Source organism: Coloeus monedula (assembly GCF_965178545.1).
Source record: "Coloeus monedula genome assembly, chromosome: 18".
NCBI classification, from domain to species: Eukaryota; Metazoa; Chordata; class Aves; order Passeriformes; family Corvidae; genus Coloeus; species Coloeus monedula.
Genome location: NC_138798.1, coordinates 7,671,940 through 7,687,205, shown reverse-complemented (window position 1 = coordinate 7,687,205; position 15,266 = coordinate 7,671,940). Strand labels below are relative to the sequence as shown.

General features: G+C 38.0%; 1 protein-coding gene across 5 annotated transcripts in view; it reads left to right on the top strand.

The window, feature by feature from the left end:
• TANGO2 (transport and golgi organization 2 homolog) overlaps nucleotides 1-14,957 on the top strand; it is a 30,219-nt gene extending 15,262 nt beyond the window's left edge. For 3 of the 5 annotated variants that reach the window (XM_082293390.1, XM_082293388.1, XM_082293389.1), the window contains 4 exons: nucleotides 5,560-5,630; nucleotides 6,977-7,130; nucleotides 8,841-8,945; nucleotides 10,707-11,549. In XM_082293390.1, coding sequence (XP_082149516.1) covers nucleotides 5,560-5,630; nucleotides 6,977-7,130; nucleotides 8,841-8,945; nucleotides 10,707-10,827 — 451 coding nt within the window. In that variant the 3' untranslated portion in view covers nucleotides 10,828-11,549. Of the gene's footprint in view, nucleotides 1-5,559; nucleotides 5,631-6,976; nucleotides 7,131-8,840; nucleotides 8,946-10,706; nucleotides 11,550-13,765; nucleotides 13,802-14,835 lie in introns of those variants that run through there. The other 2 variants (XM_082293391.1, XM_082293392.1) reach the window with 2 other exon arrangements.
• Nucleotides 14,958-15,266: the final 309 nt, after the last annotated feature.

Sequence of the window (15,266 nt, the reverse complement as noted above, 5' to 3'; positions counted from 1 at the left end):
ACTGAAAAGGCAGCAGAAGAAGTAGATGTTTTCAAGCAAACATGATATTCAAAGTGTGACCTAGCAAGCAGTAAGTTTGAGTCTCTTCGTTTTAGTTTAGGTAAATAGAATAGTCATAATGGCTGCTAGTATGATGATATTAAAGTAAGTTTGATTGATATTATTTAAGGAAATAATTCCTGTGTTAGTTTTGTTTGTTTATTCCTCCATGCTGGACTGATGAAGAGCTGTATGCTCAATTGAATAGTCTTTCCGTGGTGATACAGGTCATAATTCCTTGTTGAGTACCACTCTGAAAGCTGTGTGTGTTGATTAACTTCTCCATTTCGACATGTCCTTAGCCTTGGATACTCTGATGAAATGAAATTCTTGGCAAGCTAATGATGCAGAGCAATTTCAATGAGATTTGTAAACTTGTCGTTTTAGGAAATTAGAATTACTCCTAAGAGAAACGTGGTATATGAATGGGAGGTACTTCTCTGCGTAAATAGAAAATGTTATTGTAGTTGATGCTATTTTGTTGGGCCATGTTACTGTCCAAAACAAAGATAGAGGGCTATTCTTAACACGTTCTTCCATTGTGTAACAAACAGCTATTGGCTCTGTTAGAGTGTGTGAAATGGAGAGGCAACTCAGATTGAAACTGTAAATGAAGCACTGGTGGAAAGGGGTATACCTGAGCACATGATCCTGCTGACTGCAAGCAGCATATTTAGAGATTTACAATATTTGAATCTTCAGGTTCACATTTCAGAAAAAAAATTTTTATTTTCTCTCTGTGTGATTATGATGACAGTATGCTAGATGACAGGTGCAGTAATATGAGAAGGAGAGCAGGAAACAGCTATACGGGTTGTAAAATCTCATTGTTTATTTCCACAGCTTGGTGTGACTCTTATTTTTAACATGCATGGATTTTGACACTTATAGTGTAATAATCTATTTACTCTGTGGCATCTCTTGATGTCAATTTGAATACTATTGATTTCTTGTTTTAGGAAAATTACTTAGTACTTTCATTTTTCTCATTTTTCAGTTTATCATCTTGGGTGTACCTGCTGAGTATGAGAGTCATGAATATTTATCCAGTTATGCTAAACATACTTTTATGTCGAATTATAGCATGTGGCAAACAGTGTCTGTTTGGAATCTTGTGCAGCTGCAAAGTTGGCTTCCAGGAAGGCAGTGTTGCCACTCCTCTCATTCTGACTATCCATAGGTCTGATTGGAGAGGAACAAGGTTATCAGAGGCTGGGCTGGTCTCTAAGTAAATATCTGCTTAATATTCAAGGGAGGTTTTCTACTTTCTCCATTTGTGGTAATACCTGAAGGCAGTGAGCTGCTTTTGTTGATGATCAGGACATCATTTCAGTTCTGGGGAAACCTGTATTTATGTCCAACAAATCCACTGCTGCACCTACTTAGGCTTTAATGGGTATCTCCAACTTGTGTCAGGGCTGCTGTGGCAGCATTTCACTTGTGTTCCTTACAAGTATGTAATACAGACTGCCCTGAAGGACAAACTGGCAGCTTCTTGTCACCCGCCCAGCAAATGTAGAGTCTCTGACAGGCTGTCAGTTAGAACCCATATAGTTTATCTGCACTAAGATCACTGTGTAACAGGAGTGAATCACTTCTCCATGATGAACAGACAAATTACCCCTTACAAACAAGTCAGCTGGAGGGGATTGCAGAAAATTGCCTTTTAGGTGAGCTTTTCTGCTTTCCCTCGTCACAGCCAGTTTTCAATCCCTGCAGAGAACATGTAGTAAATTATACCATCACCTGCAGGCTCTCCCCTTAGCGTAGTTACCATGACCTGGCTGGGTGGGAGGGATTTGATTGCTCTTCAGAGATTGGATTTAGGTGCCTTTTCAGTAAAAAGGGAGAAGGTCAGAATGCTGGTGTGGAAAGAACATGGATGATCAAGGCAGCGGGATTGCTCTGTAAGCTGATTTACATTTCTTCTCATGCACTTCTGGTGCACAAGAGGTGATACAATATCACCTTTTGCAGAGTACACTTGTCTTGCTTCTTGCAGTTCCCTCATGAAAATGCGGTATTTCTGCATAGCTCTTTAGTCATTTCCAGTGGATGGATGGACAGTCCAATGTCAAAAGAAAGAAAAATTCTTCTGAAAAACTTTTTATCTCTTTCCTCTGGCCCTTCTGCCTGGCCCAAAATATTAGGACAGGACCAAAGACATGTTTAGACATTGACAGCAAAATCAAAGTAGTGTTTTAAGGCAGACTTTGTATGCTGTATCTGGCAGAATTCTTTTCACCATTTTATTTGACAGTATGTGGTATATGTTTGGGCTTTATAGTTGGTGGTTTGGTGTTTGCTTGTTGGTTTTTAGCTTCAGAACAGAAAGAGTTTCCTGATATAGCTGATGAAGATGGAAGAAAAGAAAACAAATCTGTAAACCATACTACTTATTTGAAACGACCGTACAGCATTTCAAGCTGCCAGTTTCATCTTTTGTCCTTGCACAAAAAATACATGTGCACATTATTCATAAAACAATCCAATGTCCTTGTCTGTAGCAGAGTGCCCAGTCTGTAGCTCAGTGCCCAGGGGAGTGATCACTTGGTGATAACCACAGTCTGTGGAGCTTTACTGCCTCACTACTTTTTTCTTTTTCTTTCATTCTGCGTTTTTGTTGGACATGACTTGGAGCCACCTTGAAGTTGAACCAGGGCAGGGATGCAGAAGGGCATTGCTTATGTTTCACCAGCCTTAAGAAGTGATTATGGCAAACTCTGTATGGCTTTCATGTTGCTGTGAAGCTTCTATTACTGCTCAGATTTGTGCTGCCTAGAATATTTCCTAGAACATTTATTATTGCTTACATTTTTTGACAGAATGATGTATCTAAGAGCATAATTTTAGTTTCTTTCTGCCATCAGCTATGGCTGGGATTTAAAAATATGTCTATTGGGTCCTATTGTCATCACTTTAATTATGCTTTTATTACTTCTGCAGTGAAATTGGTATCTATACTTGTAAGGCTGGGAGGGAAGAGAATCTTGAGTACGGGCCAGGGTTTTGAGGCTATTGCTGCAATCAAGCTTACAGTGATTTTTTTTCATCTTGGCTTCTGCTTTGATGTTCAGTACTGAGTACCTGTAAACAGTAGGAAGGGAATAAGCAGAGCCAAATGATTAAAGAAAGAGTAGCTAACTGGCACAGTGAACTAAATTTTGAAAGTCTGCCCATTTGAGAAGTCTCTTGGGAGGCTTTAGTCTTCTCTTGACGGAAGACAGCAGCAGTGTTGCAGTGGAGGTGAGTGAAAACACGCGTCTGAGGGACTGTGGATACAGTAAGATATGGATGTCCTGAATTAGTGACCCTGCAGTTCCTATGTGTTCCCCATCTTCTTGAGAAACTCCGGGGGATCTTGTTACTGAATTTGTTAGTGACAAAAATCTTGGAAGACATGCTAGAGGATTATATTCTTTCACATAAAAAGCCATTCTAAAGGAAGTCAGCAGTGCTTACTTACTGAGCATGCAGTCTCATCTATGACAGGCCTTGTCTTAAGCTGTGTTCCAGGGCTTGCTTGGGCCATTTGTCCACCTTTCCATCTAACACTGTCTTGTGAGACCTCAGGTGATAACAATTGCTCTGATCTTTTCTCTTCACAGACCTTCTACAGCAGGTATTTGAAAAGAGAGTACTTAATGCACCAATACAATAGTTTGTGTAATTGCTGATGTCTTAACTGAAAAAAACTAAGGTGGGCTGTTGTCTCTGGAGAGTTCCGGTGGTCAGTAAGTCTTGATATCAACATAAATAAAATTGAAGAAGAGTCCTAAGGATGAGAAGAAAAAAGATAAGGAAAATAAATGTCCTTTAAGCCACTAGAGGAAAGTTCAGAAAAATTACACATTTCTTGTAACAGTAGATAAATAGCAAATTAAGTAACCGGGGTCTTCTTATATGATATTTAACAATAAAAATAAGAGTACACAATATGCCTGCTATAATTGCTGTCTTCTGCCTGTGCTGAAAAACTTGATCATCTTTCTGTGTGGTATCAGAAAGCTCTCATGGCTTTGGGAGTAGGAACAGTAGTGCACAGAGAAAGACAGTTCTATTTTTGCTTTATGGGGGCTTTTTTTGTATTCCTCTTCTTGACTCCTCTGACTTCTATAATTAATAAGTTAATATTTCCTTCTTCATTTGGCTGTCTTGCAAAGGACACTGTAGAATGTCTTTCATAATGGCTTTTCAAGAAGAATATAAACAGCTAAATCAAGACTGTTTTGCTTGTTATTAAGGTTTGAGTAGCGGATGCTAAGTTATGCAGAGCAATTTAAGTTCCAGTACATCATTAATGAGATTGCATTCTATATACTCTGATTTGCATCAGCGCAGAGATACTCCTTTTTATCTTAAGAAAAAAATGAGGAGTTAGAAATGGCTTCTCTCCTGTATTATGTTTTATGCCACTTAATCCAAATTCAATCTTAACTGAAAGTTTTGTGGTTTTTTCCCAATTGAAAAAAGTCTTATCTGCTGTCTAAGGAGCTGGAGATTGGGAGACAAATTAAAAACTGAACTATGGCAGAATGTGTTTGTTGGTAACTGTGAGCGAGTAAATCACTAGGGGAAAATACAGAATTAAACCTCATTGCTGTATTCTGGCAAATTTAAAAAAAAAAAGCCAAACTCCACCAACCAGAAGTGATCTGAGGAATCACTTTTCAGTGTCAGCTGATTGAGGGATGTTGAGAGTGAGCCATCTAATGGCAGTCCATTTCCCACAGGACACACATGACTTATTGATGACTCTCTTTCTTTTTTTTTCCCTTATCAGTAGGTTTGGTGTTTGTGTTGTCAATATCAGTGTGACTCCTTCAGTCTTTGCTGTTTGGATATGCTGATACCATCTCTGTCAAATAAAAGTTGTTGGCAATGTTGGAAGCTGTCTCTGAACCTTGTGCAAGACCCTCCCTGTACTCTGTCCACAAGAGAGAGCGAGCACTGCAGCCAGTGCCTACAATTAGAGAGAGATTCAGTGACTACAGTCACCTGAAAACAGCCAAGAGATGCACAAAGAACCCAACTCTGCCCTGCAGCAATGCTGGAAGTGGGCTCAAATGCACTTCTGCCATCTAAAATGGCCCACAGCAGTCAGTGGTTTAGAATGCAGGAAGGATTCAAAAGAGGTGATGGTGAAAAGGGTACTTGCTGTGATGGACAGTTCCTTTATTTTCACATGCCCCCTTCTCCCAAGCAACTAAATTTCCAGTTAATCAAAACCATACAGGTTTTTGTCATTAAGCCTGGCTACTTCCATGCAGAAGTTACAGGGGTTTACTGAATTTTATTGCATTATTATGTTTAAAAATGATAATGATAGTTCTTGATAGTGGTGCAGCTAATACAGTGTTTTGAGAGGAGGAAAGTAATAAAACTCATCAATGTCTGGTATCATAGGAGTAACAGTGGGAGAAGCATCTTACTGTGCTCAAAGATTGCATGAAATTAAAGCATAATCAAATACAGAAGCTGATGGCTTTTCAAGGAGAAACTTGTATTTATATTTTTCAGTACCACCAAAGGAGATGTAATTTGCTACTATGGAAACAAAGGAGAACCAGAACCTGTTTTCCTAAATGCTGGTAGGTTTTCTTCAGAAGGGTCTGGATATTACTTTTTCTTACATAGCTGTGTACTGTTCTAGTAATTTAGCTACTTAAGCATTGTCTTCACTGACTTTTTTTTTACATTCATTAAAAAAAAATTTTTTTCAATGTCCTTGAATTCATATAAGTTTTTGTTAATAAATTTCAGTAAAGAATCAGTAGTTCATTAGAAGTTTCTGTCTGTGCCAGTGTACCCACCTGCAGTGCAATTAGTGGAATACTGCTTGGTAACAGGACCGAAGTCTGTCTTGAGAAATGGAGTTTTCAAAGGATCTGACCCTAACTCCCCTTACCCAGCAGTTTGAAGGTCACAGTATGACTGTGCTCTCCCACGGACAGAGTTGGCTTTAAAAAAAAAAAAATCTGTCTAGCAGGTGGATTGATTTTAAAATATTTCAAGTCTAGTTCTTTGCTAGCTAGCTAGAGAGAGCAAAGCTCCAGAATTCATCATCAAAAAGGCAGTTTAAGTGGAACCAGGCACATGGAAGGCTCTGAGCAGTGTAGCTGGTTGATAGCAGTTGATGGCAGAGCCTTGTTTTGTGGGCTTAGGTTAATGGTCAAAATGTGGCTGGCAGTAGGCAAATTGTTACTGGAGCAATTACAGCATAAATTCTTGGAAATAACTGTTAGATTTTGTACAACTACAAACATAAAACAGGTTTTAATACAGACTTTTTTTAAAAATTTAAAATCTGGCCATATTGTAATGAGAAACTGAGTCACAAATACTGGGTATCTGCAGACTGTACCAAAGATAGTTCTGGTCTCTGTGCTTAGACAACAGACTCCTGTGCACATGGCTGCCTTCAGGAAGAGATGATGTTTGGTAATCTCTCTTGTCTGGATTGTGCTGAGGGGGTGCCTCTAAAGACAGAGGTCCTTCTTGTCATCCAATGTTCCTTTGCAGTGTTTCTCCATGGAGTAAAATCAGAGGCAAAGATAACTTATAATTAGTACAGCTAAACTGGACAAGACTAGGTTGCAGAAATTATATAATTCTATTGTGCCTTCTTCATAGTTTAGCAAACCAGAAATTAAAACTAACTGCTGTAGATGTGGATTAGAGTACAACTGAAACCAAGTACTAAGCATTAGCACAGGGGAGTGCTTAAGCACAGCCCAGCGTAAGCCCAGCCTGCTGTATTCTCCTATTCAGTAATGGGGCTTGTGTGTTTATGGCATACCTGCAGGTAAAGGTTAGCTGGGGAATCACTTACACTTTATAATTTTTTTTAAAATCTGTAATGCCATCTGAAATCACCAGAATGCACTTTCCAATTAAATTGGTTTGTTTTTTGTTTGGGTTTTTTGTGTGTGTGTAGGAATATATGGCTTGAGTAATTCTTTGTTGGATACACCATGGAAGAAGCTTCAGTATGGGAAGCAGCTTTTCACAGAAGTGGTCACGAGAAGTCAAGACCTTACCAAAGAAGACTTGGTGAAGGAGCTTCTTACAGTGATGAATAATCAAGAGCCGTAAGAACACGATAGCTGGAATTCACTCAAAATACAATATGACCCATTTAAAAAATGCATATAGAAACTGTTTTGAAAGAAAAAAGCACTTCACCTTGGTGTTAATTGAAAGTACTGTTCTCACAAAGTCTGACTTTCAACAGTATTGATTTTTAAGCAGGAGACACAATTAAGACTACTGCAGTCTTAGAACTCATCAGCTGTGCACTGGTTTCTCTGTGCCCTTTTCTTTTAAAGATTGCACTTCTCTTAGTAAGGGCAATGAGTGCATGACTAGGGATGTATAAGCTGCTTGCTGTCAGCTTTTTGGAGGTTCAGGTAGGTTTGGTTACTGCACTTAGAGAAAGCACTTGTTTAAATAGATCATGAGATGATTTGGGTTAGAAGGGACCTTAAAGGTCTTCTAGTGCCAACCTCTGTCATGGACAGGGACACTGTCCACTAGCCCAGGTTGCTGAGAGACCCATCCAGCCTGGCCTTGAACACTTCCAGGGATGGGGCATCCACAGCTTCTCTGGGTAATCTGTGCCAGGGCCTCAGCACCCTCACAGGTGGTGAGCAGGTTTGTGTTAGTAGCTTTTACTGTTCTGTATTGCTGCACAGAGGGTGGAGAAGCAAGCCATTTTCAAAGTACAACTAGCTGCCTTCCTCAAAAGTGCAGTTGTTTCAGGCTAAGTGGGGGAAGGAGATAAGGAAGTATTTGTACAGTTCAGCTGTAGGAATTGTCAAGGAAGTTCCAGTCAAGGAAGTTCCCAAGAGATGAGTTTGATAAGGAAGGTTCCTGCACTCGCAACTGATTGCACAGTGAACCTGAGCCCATCAGCTGGATGTTCAGAAAGAAAGGAAGTTGATACCACTAGAGTGTGCAGACATGGAGTAGGGTACAGGAGATGCTGTGGTCTAAATTCATATCACTGCTCACCATCCAGTAACTTCCATGTTTACCTTGTCCTTCATCTGTCTGGGAAGTGATTAGAGTTGAAGGAAAGCTGTTTCTGGTGTATAGATCCAATTTCCCAAACTTAACAGCTAATTTTAATGCCAGCATTCATGAATGTGGCATTTTTCAGTCGTTCAAAATAAATGTTTATATAAGAACTCAGACATCTGAGCAATGAGTAGTAATTGGGGAGTCTGCTAAGCTGTCCTAATTGCTTTTTTCATCTGCTATCAGATCAAGTGATTTTTTAAAAAATTGTTATACTTTATACTTTTACTAGTAAAAAGACGAAGGTATAAGATACAATATAGTCAAATGATCTTCTCTTAATGTTCAGTAATTCCATTTGATCTCATCTGAAACCATCTGACTATAAAAGGGAAATATTTACTTACAAAAAGCAATATTTAAAACTAAGCCTGTAATCTTTCCAAATCACACTTGAAGATGAAATTATCTTTTCATAATAAATATGAACATGTGGAATGCACTAGCTTTGAACTTTCTTAAAATATCCTGTTTCATATTACTTTGTGATCTCTTTGTGTGTGCATATTACAGAAATTTAGTGCGTACAGGGGTTGGCTTAATCGTAGAATTCCATTCTTTCCTAATGGGTTTTTCTCCTTTACCCCCTCTCTTCTGCTTCAGCCTTGCCTTTGACTGTGATCTCAAGGATGTCCTGGAATTCCTTCCAGTTCAAGAGGGATGAATGTGTTAATATTGGAGGATTTTTGATTTTTTTAAACTAGTTTACTACTTTTTTTCAGTCAATTACCAGACCCTGCAATTGAAGACCAAGGGAAGGACTATATCCGTCCTATATTGAACAAGTATGCAGCTTTATGTGTTCGTTGCCCAGGTTACGGAACAAGGTAAAAAATTCATTGCCAGAAATAGATGTGTACTGGATGAAAGCATATCTCAAATCAAAATTGTGCTAGTGTAAGTTTAAGTTCTATAGTGACTGCTTTAATTTTTTTTTTTTTTTTCAGATATTAATCTGGTATAATTCAGTAATGTATTTCCTTGGTCAGTATTTGAGTGTCTGGGATTTGCTGCTGAAGAGCATTTGAAGCTCACATTGTGGTTAATCTTTGATGGAGAGCACAGCACAGCTTTAACCTGTCCCAGACAAGATAATAGTTCTCCTGCTTCCCCAGTGTAGTAGCAGATGTGAGCACCTTTAACTTTGATCTTACCAGAGATACTGCAGAACACGTTTCTCCTCCACAAGCAGGAATTGTGTCATCTGCATTCCTGAATCAGAGTTTGCCTTAGACATGGCATCGTAAAGTGGATCTGCCATTTTTATACATTAAAAACCTATTGCTCTTGTTCAGAAGAACCTGTATTTCCACTTCTCCCCTAACTGGTGCTTTGGTTTTTGCTGAGATAGTCTCACTCTCTGCTCTGACTGTTTCACCAAAGCTGCAAGAAGAATAGAATAATACAATGCAAATCTTTATTTAATCTTCAATGAGACAAAATTGCTGGTGAACCCTTTTGCTGCTGGTAGGGAATTGCTGCTCTAAAAGTGCCAATAATTTTGTCAGATTGGTCTGTGACATGGTTAGCCATAGTATTTCCTCTGCAGAGATGGGAGTTGATAAGCAGAGAATGCTCACTGCTGTAGGTATTTTAAGTTGGTATTCTGAGAAAGAGATACTCAGTATTTACAGTGGTTTCTTTAAAATGTATTAAAAGAACATTTTAAATATAGGTTAATGAAGACTTAACATGGTAACAAAGCACCTTCCTCCCCTTGCTTCACAAATTGGAGTCCAGCCGTTTCAAAGGAAACAGGGATAACTTGGTAGAAATACTGATCTTCTGCTGGTGAATTAGCACACATTTCAAGTCTCCCTAATGCTGTAATTGTATGCTCACACTTACCTTTCCCTTAGCAACAGGGCTTAGTGAGCAGAGGTTGTTAACTGGGGCTCACCATATTCTTCTGAGGAAATTAAGTGCTTTTTTATATGAGTGAACAACTGTGAAGTGACTTGGGAAAGGCCACCACATAGCATGGTGGAAAATTCCTACTGTCAGTCATCCCTCTGTGGAAGGTTACTGTAGTGTCCATAGAGAAATGACAGCTTACCCAAGGCAGAGTGGAATAGATGCACAACTAGCATGTGCTTTTCATGAAAACAGATTTCCCCTTTGGAAGGTTCCTGGAGAGAGAAACCTTTTTCTGTGATCATATATCAGTGTCCTGTGATAATAATTAACAATGTTTAAATCTTAATGGACAGATGATTTGAAAGAGGGGAATGAAGAGAGTACTGTTGATATGAATATTCCTTATGGGTACATGTAGGCTGTGAAGAAACACTTAGTTTTATGCTACTTCGTTCTGAATGGAGCACTTTGCACTAAGTTTGAGCTTTTATCATATTCTGCAATGAGCAGATTTGTGTGTCAGCTGCTGCAAGTGCTGTGGAGTGACAGAAGAAGGGACTGAAAATGCCCATTTGAACTTGCCAGGATGATTTCTGCCCTGCTCGTGTGATGATGATGTGCTCAGGGGTAAAAAAAAAAAAAGAGTTAAAACATTTGGGAATGAGGGATAGCACCCTGGAAGTTTTTATGATGGACCCCAGGCTTAACCTTGTGCTGTTGCACTGTTGCAGGACGAACACAGTCGTTCTTGTCGATTCCGAGGGACACGTTACTTTCACCGAGCGCAACATGATCAATGCTGATGTCAACCAGTGGAAAACAAGCACCTATGAATTCAAACTGCACAGTTAACAACTTTCCACATGAATGGTTTGTAATAATAGCAATGACAGAACAAGCCATTAAGCTCTAGTAAATGTTTCGTGCCAGCCTCCACAAGCTAAAAATAGCAAGGAAAGCAAAAGTTTAAATAAACTGGTAGCATACCCTATCAAGCTCACAAATGCTTTGGAGAAAACCAGATGAAGATGCTGTTTTTACATGAAGTAGCAACTTACAATCAGAAATATTTTATTTAATATCACCCTGCCTTCAGGGCAAGGCCATCTTTGTCCAAGACAAAGTCAGTGCTTCTTTGTGGGTGTGGATTTTTTAAAGATGTTTTAAGTAGACTTAAACTTTTTTTAGTTCTAATGGCAGGAAACATTTGCTGCTTTTATTGTTCTATATGAAGGTTTTACCAAATTTTGCTTTACCTTCAACATATGCTGTTAAGATTGTACAGTTGATGCCAATGTGCATTAAATGAATGTATGTTATCTGGGTAGTATTAAGTGCTTTAGTCTCATTTAAGCTTTTCAGTGCCATGGTGCAATGGTTCTGCCTGGGGAGGGCAGAGAGGGGGGATTCTTTACATTTGTTTCTGTAGATAGTACAGCAATACATCTTACTTCTAAAACTTCATCTGAGAATCAAAGTAGGGAATTTAGTTCAGTCTCTGTTCACTTTTACTGAAAGAACCATAGGAGCAGACTTGCTTATCTTTGACCTGAATAAAACTATTTGTGCTGTGACATCCTGTTTCCTGGTAGTCTAATTAGCAATATTGGTTTTGTTATTTTCTTCCCAGCAAGCAGGTAAGGAATAGGAACGTGTTTGCAAACACAAGCTGAAGATGAGGTTTTTGTGTATCGGCTGTTTTGTACATAGAAAATTTTGGATTCATTTCTTTATTGGTATAATAGGTTACAGCCTAGAGTGACTGCTCATAGATTTTTAGTAAAAATAGTTATGTGTTGTAAGGTGGCACTGTTGCAGTCTTAAATTGCTGAGAAAGTTGGGTATTAAGAGGTACTTCCTATGTTCTAGCACCTGTGAATTAAAAAGCTATTTAAATGCATGCTTTTTTCAATTATTCAGTGCCAGTGTAGGTAATAGAAGATTCTAGGTAATATCAGGATATTTGAAAACCCTAAGCTATTTTTGTTTCTATTGGTGTTCTGTTTTGACTTATTTTGAATACTGAATATTAGGTTAGTAGTGGATCACCACTATTTTTTTTCCTTTAGGTATGCTGACTATTCTTTTCACAAGCCTCTGATTTCAATTAATTATTGCAAAGTAGCCAGATTTTTGATATTCTTTGGAACATGTGCAGCTGTGTTTCTGTACTCAAGCTGGGGTGTTTGGGCATTTCTCACGTGTGCGTGTGTAAAACGGAGGCAGCAGTAAATGAGACTTTCCATTGAGGTGAAGTACTGTGAAAGGCCATTCCCAGATTTGTAAGTATCAGGAGATGCTAAAGCAGCATTTAGTCAAATATCTTCTTTATATTTGCATATTTAAATAGCTTCTAGATACCAGGACTGCTTGCATCACTAGTCACAGGTTGTCGATGCAGTTCTATATAAATGACTTTTTGACCACCCTGATGGCAAGACAGTCAACAGTCATGTTGTGTTGTACGTGGTTTAGAACTCGAAGCCTTCCAGACTGTCCTTCTGAGCTGCAGGAAATGGTCAGCCCTTTTTAATTTTTTGATGACTTCTTAAACCCTATATTTGTATGGATAAAAATGTTAACTGTTATTTTTAGATGCAAAGAAGTAGCTATAGCTGTCTTAAATTTGAGTTTGACACATGCATACGGAGAAACAAAGCCCTGCCTCAATAGCTTGCTCTGAGAGTTTGCATAGCAAACTTTTTTATATCCACTTACAAATAGTGGGTATTTAAGCATGACATTCTCTCTGAAGGCATTATCTTAAGCGAAATACTTGTATGCAGTATCATGCTGAAAGCACTTATAAACTTTGGTTTTTATAGCAGTCCTGTAATAATGAAAATTTATTCTTAGTTTTTACCTATAGGCAAAGAAAGGCGAGACAGAGCTTAGATGTAAATATAATCATGTATTTTGCTATGCTTGAATCAAAATTCTAGATCTGGGATTTGCTGATAATTAAAATAAACAGGAAAGAGCCCAAACCTCGAATGTTGTTTTTTATCATGTCAGAGTAGCTAATAAAGTGAGCTTTTTTAACTTCTTTGGAAGCTTGTGAGAGTTTTGTTATTGGCTTCAGTGGAAACAGGATCAGGACTGCTGTGCAGATATCAGCAAGTGGTGCTTGTCCATAAAAGTGATAAGGTATTTGTGAAGTGCATAATCTACTCTGTGCAAATTAGAGTTGCAATGAATCTACTGGAAAAAGTAGATTGTACCTACAGTTAACAAAGTGTTTTATTTTTATAAAAGTATTTTTAATAATAAAAGGGAATTTTAAATACCAGTTTTAAAGGATATAAAGGAAAACAGTGTACATAGGAAACTATTGCATGGCATTTTACTAAGTTTGCTTATACATATCATCTCTTCAAAGTCATACATTTGCAAGAGATTTTTGTTTCCTGGTTTTTTTCTATTGGAATGGTAGTGGAAGAAATTTTAAAATGTGTGAAAACTCAGTTATGTTTTTTCGCTTAAAATTGTATCATAATTGTTGTTTACATGTGTGTTCAAAACTAGAATCAGAATAAAGTCAACCTGGTGACCAGTCTTTGTTGACATTACTAGCTTGTGCATTTTTGCACATACGTTTTTGTGCATTTGCCTGTAACTTGGTATGATACAATGAAGTAAAATCTTTTATGGTATATTTGCAATGAAGGAACTGTAAGTTAGTTTCTGGTACTTAATTCCATTTTAAGAGTGCTGTTATTTTTCTGGGGTTTTTTATGTTGTGTTGTGGGTGTTTTTTAATTCTATGCTATTGCATGGCTGTCTTATCCAGGTAAGAAATTGGAAAATATTTGAAAGGTAGGAAAGAGCAAAATCAGTGCTTCCTGAGGGAAAAGTGGAACCTCACAAAATGCTGCTGAAGGATGGGAATCCAGATTCACTGTGGAAAAAGTCTGGATCCTTGGCAAACCTGAGACTCTCTTGTTACGCTGACTAGAGCCTGCATTAATGTTCTGCCATCGTGGACCCTGCAGTGGAGGTGGGATTGTCTCATCTCCCTCGTAGTAGCTTAATAAAACACACCTGAACAGAGCACAGGATGAGTTGGGCTTTTGGAGATCCTCACTATGTTCAAAGTTTAACTGATACTTGTGACAAATGAAATACACCAAACTAAATATAAAATATTGATAAGACTTGGAACACTATTTTCATAATATCATAAGGAGATAAGTAATTTTGAAATGAATCTATGAAATACTAAGCATTAATGAGGCAATAATTAAATTATCTTACATTTCAGTTTTAGCCTGTAGAACTTAATGCACATTTGTGGCTTAGCAAGTATTCCTATTTATATGGAATATTAGCTACTAGGAGGTAGTTTTATTTCATTCAGATTGGTGTAATAGAACATAGCTGATGTTCTTCATCTGATTCATTTTCTGCAGAGAAGTCTTGTCCATAGCTTCTGAGGATCTAGGAAGTGGTCTTGACTTGGTGAAAATAGAATCAGTATTGCAATCAGCTGGAGAGGCATGAACTGTGAGAATTACAAAACCCATCAGTATGACTCATGCTGTGAAATGTAGGTTAAGGTGAACAGAGTGAAGAAATGTTGAATATATTTCATATATATATAAATTATCTGTGTAACATTTTGTATCAAGAACTTAGAAGCTGAATGAAAAAACCAGTATCATTGACATGCTCAAATTTACCATATCTTTTAAAGAAGACATAAGCACTGAACTTAGGATCACAGATGAAGGAGAAATAATAAATATTATAATATTAGGTAGAATAACCAAAAATTGCAATTCATAAGTCATACACAACGTGAATGAGGAAAAAAGAAATTTCTCTGCTGATGCATATTAAATTTTTGTGTCTTTGTACTAGAAAGATAAATGGAGGAAAACAAGTGAAAGCTGAAAACAGATCAGAAGATGGAGAAAGGAAGGGGAGAACAGAGAGCACACAATGATGTTCTGGTTTGTGATCCTTTTCTTTTTGAGGCCTCCATGAAGGACAGTGCCTGCTAAGGCACTTAGGTGCCTTCAAACTTCCCTCAGGTGATGCAGGAGTGTTTTCTATGGTGTCTCACCTGACACACCAGCCCTGACAGGCACAGAACCAGCCTTGGTCAGTAACTTGCCAGACTGGGTAAACACATTGCTTGCTTCTGTTCGGTGGAGAAAACCACATCACTTTTCAGATGTTAATTAAGATATATTAAATAATAAACTGGAAAGTATGGAGCCAGTAGTGTCTCTTCTTGTGGTACAACATTATAATTAGTATTCAATGATTGAGGTTTTTGCTTCTGTTAA